Source organism: Phragmites australis, chromosome 2 (genome assembly GCF_958298935.1).
Source record: "Phragmites australis chromosome 2, lpPhrAust1.1, whole genome shotgun sequence".
In the NCBI taxonomy this organism is placed as follows: Eukaryota; Viridiplantae; Streptophyta; class Magnoliopsida; order Poales; family Poaceae; genus Phragmites; species Phragmites australis.
This window is the reverse complement of record NC_084922.1, coordinates 46,807,163-46,813,603: the sequence shown is the minus strand read 5'-3', so window position 1 is coordinate 46,813,603 and position 6,441 is coordinate 46,807,163. Positions and strand designations below refer to the sequence as shown.

General features: G+C 39.8%; 1 protein-coding gene across 1 annotated transcript; it reads left to right on the top strand.

Moving 5' to 3' along the window:
* Positions 1-2,545: 2,545 nt before the first annotated feature.
* LOC133909311 (scarecrow-like protein 1) lies at positions 2,546-6,359 on the top strand. The gene is made up of 4 exons (XM_062351684.1): positions 2,546-2,716; positions 4,042-5,491; positions 5,632-5,787; positions 5,905-6,359. The coding sequence occupies exons 2-4, from the start codon at positions 4,131-4,133 to the stop codon at positions 6,101-6,103; spliced, it is 1,716 nt and encodes a 571-aa protein (XP_062207668.1). The 5' UTR covers positions 2,546-2,716; positions 4,042-4,130; the 3' UTR covers positions 6,104-6,359.
* Positions 6,360-6,441: the final 82 nt, after the last annotated feature.

Below are 6,441 nucleotides of genomic sequence, written 5' to 3'. Positions count from 1 at the left end.
CAAAATTGCAAGATAGAGGACACGCGTCATCATCAGAGCGCTTGCTTCGGGTGGAAGCAAGTGATTGTTAGTCACGCTTTGATAAGCGTGATAGGGTTTCACAGTTTGACCTCAAAACCATGGAAGAACTGGAGAAGTACGTGACACCATCACGAAGCTTGCGTCGAGGCGAAGCTAAGTCGTAAAGTCACCGTGGTCATCCGATGAATGGAGAAGAAAATGGACTAAGATACTCTCGGTGGTAGGTAGAAATGTACAACAAGATATAGGTATTTTGGAAAAAGCTAGAAAATTTAGAATTAAATTTCCTAGGCCTATAAATAGAGGGGTAGGACTATGAGAGAGGATGAATCAGACATTTAAGCCCTTTATGCCACACAAATGAGAGCATTGTGTTAGAGTTTTAAAGGAGATGAGGATGAGCGCTTAGTTTATGTAATATGTGAGAGTTTTAAGAGAAAAACCTTTGTAATCCGCCTAAAATAGGGCTGATCTCTTTAAGTAATGAAGTTTATTTTATTTCATATACTTGAATTCTACTCCTTCTAGTTTCCTCTCTTGATTCCCTTCCCATGTGTGTAAGTTTTTCTTCTTCGGTGTTGATTTTCGTTTTTCTTTTTGAGCTAAAATCTTAACATCTCGAGAGGTTATTTTTCTTAATGCTAAAGACATAAAATTCACATACAGATGCATATATGATAGGTTTTGAATTCCCTTTGTTTTAGACCATCCTTGGAGATTTTCTTCACTCGATGTTCATCTCTAGTTCCTTGAGTGATCTTTTCTCAATATTCAATCTTTGTATGGGGATGAGTAATGAATCGATTTATTATAGAACCTAGTATTCAATTTCAACCATAAGACTTACTTTTTGTTGAATCTTTTAGTTTGGTTTTTGATCTTTCTCTAGAGTTTTCGAAATATCTAGGAAGATGTAGTTTTTTCTGTTGCGTATTTGTGTTGTGTTGTGTTATGATTCTCTTATAGAAGTACGTTAGATATTCAAATAGAAGAAGACCATCGATTTAAAAAAGATTAAGTATCTATTTACTCCTCTAACCTTCATTCTTAATCCTACGTATAAATATGTGTTGATGTCGTTAACATGTCCCATCATTTCAATGGCTTAGCTGGAAAACGATCGTTAGTACTTTTTTTGGGTTGGTTTGGTGGAATATGGAGCCGTAAATGAGAAACTCCCCACCAAATGGATAAGATCCTGTGTAAGCAAGCATATCTACTCAACTTTCTGTGGGTGAACGAGACCGAGTCGGATAGTCAGCGAAATTACTACCAGAAACCAATTATAGGGGTACATTAGAGCCATATATAATTGAAGGTCTTGGTTGACCTGACCTACAAAAGGTCATACAATGGCACAAGCGAGGGTTTTTAAATGTACATGTGTAAAATTTCAAAGGGCGCCGAGTCTTCCTTGTGAATTTTGGGTTCCGCGACTTGTTTCGAATAGCCACAAAGGTCGTATTCCAGTAGATATGGTAACCCAGGGAAAACTATGGATGTCTCTTTTGCTATATAATGACTTTGACTCTATGCCATAAAAGATAGCATTCTAGAACATTAGGTCACCTCTTTGAAAAATATCTAGGTTAGGCAATATATTGCCAAATCTAATTCCTATATGCATTTTTCATGAACTTCCCTTGTCAACGATGTCGGTAGTGTTTTTGAGTGCTTGTCCAATCTTCTATACATTATCCAAATCAATCCATTTTATATTTTATGAACTGGTGCATGATCACTATGCGAATAGCACAGAAGAACTGTTCTTAGTTGATAAATAAGACAAATACCAAGACACAATGGAAACACTGTTTGAAACGAATATAGAAAGGGAAAAGATAGAACCAGACTAGTTCAATACAATGTCGAACTGAGAAAACTCTGATACAAACCAGGAAAATCACGCCTACACGATTATTTTCTATTAAACATACTTGACGCATCACTTGGTTTTAGACACATTCTTTAAGCAACAATTATTGTTATCTATTCACTAGTATTTATGCAATTTATAGAAGTTTTTTTTTCTTTTTTAACCTTGATACTCTTCACTAGGAGATATATCAAAATTCACACTGAAATCTTTTGACCAGAATATTTACTAGTATGAATAGACCCTTGGAGAAATCTTTGGTGAGAAGAAACAAATAGGTGCAAATAACGAACATCGTTCTTCCTATTTTTATCCAAATGCTATGGTTAGTCCTCCTAGGAAAGGATCGATTTGTAGAAAACTTTCTATACAATTATAAAATATTATGAAATAATCCTTTCATTGATAATATGGTGAAATTAATTGTAGCCTTCAGATCATATTTAGACTTAAGACATTAACTGTTTACACGTTAGCACCAAATATTTTCCCTCTAAGAAAAGGATGGAGCACCAAATTAGCATGCCCAGCCCACTGAACCAAAATGGAAGAGCCGGTCACCCTGGCGGCGCAGAGGATCCGCAGCACAGTCGCCGGTCGTACTGACCGCGCCCCACATATAGGTCTTCGCCGCCACTCCCTATCCCCAACCAACCAGCCCACCCATTCTTTTCTTCCCCTCCCCTTCATCCGCCTGCCTCCCCCCTTCCCATTCTCCGCGTCGTTGCTCCCCTCCGTTTCCCACTTCGCTGGTCTCCGACTCTGTTCGCGCTGTGCCCGGTTGATTAGCCCCTCTACGTGCTGTTAAGCAACTCCCCCGTGAGTACCTCTTGACCCCTTTGTCTCTTTTGCTGCTTCTCGTTTGGTTCTTTCTCTCGCATCCGTACTTCTTATGGATTTTTAGGGCGTTTTTCATGTGACCAGAATTATTAACTTATAGCATGTTTTTAGATAAAGGAATGAATTCACGTGCATGTAACGTGCTTGCTGATGTCTCCACACACAAAAAAAACATACCTTTTCTTGGATGAAAACATGCTTGTTGATGTTGTTGAATACTCGGGGATGTGAAATTGGCTGGGTAATAACTAATAAGAAGGCACCTGTAGAGAAGCCAAGGATTTGCGGTGCCGTGCTGTTGTTAGAAGGGGAAACAGGTGTCCTTTTGTGTAATTAGTTATAATTTGGTTGGTGTTGTTTGTGCCAATTGGAAATTTTTATGATTGGATCGGTATGAGTACTGCAAGAATTCCGGTTTTAGCATCTTGGAAATTTTGAGTAGTTATCTGTTGGAGGTTTGATCACAGCTTGAACAGATTTTTTTTCTCCCCGAGAACGGCGAGCCGTTGAAGATTTTATTTTAAAGTAACCATTTTTTTTTTATTTGTGGCGCGTACGAGCTGTATTGTGTTCATCTTTCTCTCAGCATTTCTGGTGTGTAGTGTTTGATACGGTGATATTTGTGTCTCGAAATTAATCCAAGCCAGCATGTTTAATTTGATTATGCTTAAACTCTCTTTATCATTTTTCCTCAAGACCTGGTAATCACTAGTTGGTCTTTTCTTCTTGTGTGGAATATGGTAATCAGTTAATGTTGCCAATCTTTTGAGAGGAGGGCATCCAGTCAATATTGCTTAATTTATAGACATGCTTAGTTGCTTACCATGTTCTAGAAGCTGCATGTTAGTCGCTAATGTTTTTCCAAAAGCCATTTTTATCCAATGACTGCATCTTGATTAGATTACATGTGGTTGCTTGAGCTCAATTTAGAGATTTGCATATATTAAAATCGAATCTCAAGCATGAAAAGGCTCAATAGAAACGTCAAGTGGCATTCTAGTACTAGCATACCATGAGCGGGGGGAAAACTACACATGTTCAGTTGTTCAAATGTTTAATCATCTAGTCATGCCTAATATAAGTGTTTTAATTTTCCCAAAGAATGCCCATTTTTAGAACATACAACATTTTGGTTTGTCGTTAACTTGTATCTGTGGAATAATCAAAAGAAGAATGATGCATTCTATTTACCTAGACAGCTGACAATGTGCTGACGAGTCAAAAGTAGCTTTATGTATTTGATGTTTCGAACACTGTCAATTATGTTTCACGTGGTTTGTTGACGTACTGTTTTCTTATTTCAGACACTATACGGTTTCCACAATCAATTCAATCAGAGGAAGCTGCAAGTATCTGAGATTCTGAAACAGTCCTGAGGTGTTTGAGAAAAGTTATGTCTTTTGTTCGGCGAGCAGACCCATCAACGGCTTACACGGATAATCTTTACATTCATAAATTTGCTGCACCAAGCTCAAATTTTTCTGCACGAAGATTTGCGTCTGATACCCAGCTGTTCCGTTATGGTCCTGAACCATATAACGCTGAGTATGGGAACATGGATTTCACTGGAGCACCATCTGCTGCATTTCAGAACTCGTTTTGCAGTCAGCAGGCCTCACTAACACCATACCATGTAACAGCTGATGGACGAACTCTGAGTGTTGCAGATACCCAGTCCAACTCTTGCTCTGATGCAGCAAAAGACTCACCAGTTCTCTCCAATGTCTCTCAGCAGAACTCACAATCCGTATCAGATGGTCAGAGTTCTGAAATCGAAGTAGAGTTTGACGAAGATGAGATTAGACTGAAGCTTCAGGAGCTGGAGCATGCTTTACTTGATGATGGTGATGATATCTTGTTTGAGATTTCCCAAGCAGGTAGCATTAATGATGAATGGGCTGACCCCATGAAGAATGTATTGCTTCCAAATTCACCAAAAGAATCAGAATCAAGCATCAGTTGTGCTGTTAGCAACGACGGAGCAGCACGGACCCCAAAGCAGTTACTATTTGACTGTGCTGCGGCATTATCCGAATACAACATAGATGAAGCACAGTCAATCATCACGGAGCTTCGGCAGATGGTCTCAGTTCAAGGGGACCCTTCTCAGAGGATCGCAGCCTATCTGGTGGAGGGCCTTGCTGCAAGAATAGTAGCTTCAGGAAAAGGTATCTACAAGGCCTTGACATGCAAGAACCCTCCAACTTTGTATCAGCTTTCAGCAATGCAAATCCTCTTTGAAGCCTGTCCATGTTTCCGTTTGGGTTTCATGGCTGCTAATTATGCTATACTTGAATTGTGCAAAGGTGAGGAGAGACTGCACATTATAGACTTTGATATCAATCAGGGCAGCCAGTACATTACATTGATACAATTTCTCAAGAACAATGTAAACAAGCCGTGTCATTTGAGGATAACTGGTGTTGATGATCCTGAGACAGTGCAGAGGCCCATTGGAGGTCTGAGGGTCATTGGACAACGCCTAGAGAAGCTTGCAGATGAATGTGGGGTATCTTTTGAGTTCAAGGCAGTTGGTGCTAACATTGGGGACGTCACACCTGCAATGCTAGATTGTCATCCTGGGGAAGCACTTGTTGTCAATTTTGCATTCCAGCTGCACCACCTTCCTGATGAAAGTGTTTCGATTATGAATGAAAGGGATCAGCTCCTTCGAATGGTGAAGGCCCTCCAACCAAAGCTAGTAACCCTGGTTGAGCAGGATGCCAATACCAATACTGCACCGTTTCTGACAAGGTTAGTGACCTTAGAAGATGGTTTCTCCAAATCCGCTCCTGGTAATCTGATCAGGGTTATGTTGTGGATTTTTATTCTTATTTTTGTTTTCATTGTTGAATCCCTACCATAGCACTAACATGAACATCTGACTTTCACAGGTTCCGTGAAGTCTATGATTACTACTCTGCACTTTTTGATTCGCTGGATGCGACACTTCCAAGGGAAAGTCCGGATAGAATGAATGTTGAGAGACAATGTCTTGCACGAGAAATTGTTAACATATTGGCTTGTGAAGGTCCTGATCGTGTGGAGAGGTACTCCCCGGCGCTGCTTTCTATTCATGCGTCCTGCAAATTCTAACCTTTTTTTTCTGAAAACATATAAATCCTGCAATTTCACAAAACTGATAGTAAGATTGTTTTTTGCTGCAGATACGAAGTTGCTGGAAAATGGAGAGCAAGAATGACAATGGCTGGCTTCACGCCGTGTCCATTTAACAGCAATGTCATCAGTGGAATAAGATCGCTACTCAAGTCGTACTGTGATCGGTACAAGTTCGAGGAGGACCATAGTGGACTTCATTTCGGCTGGGGGGAGAAAACTCTCATCGTCTCCTCCGCGTGGCAATAGAGCTCAGTGGTCGAGTTGCATTAGTATTGATGTATTTTAGGAGCTTCTGATGCAGAGACTGTAAAAAAAATGAACTGCTTGGCTGTTAACTGATCTTACCTAATCTTAGGGGTCTGCTTGTCCGAATAATTGAGTTTGGGTGATCACCTGGTGCTATGTTGTAGCATAGTATCTTGTCACATGATTGACTTGCATTTTGGGATAGAATCATAACATGTCAACTCTGCGTCGTGTATAAAACTATGTTTTTCTGGAATATCCAGTGTTGTATACATTGGGTAACTAGAAGATATTTGGACTCACCTGCATCAAATAATTCTGAAAGCACTAGCAAAATC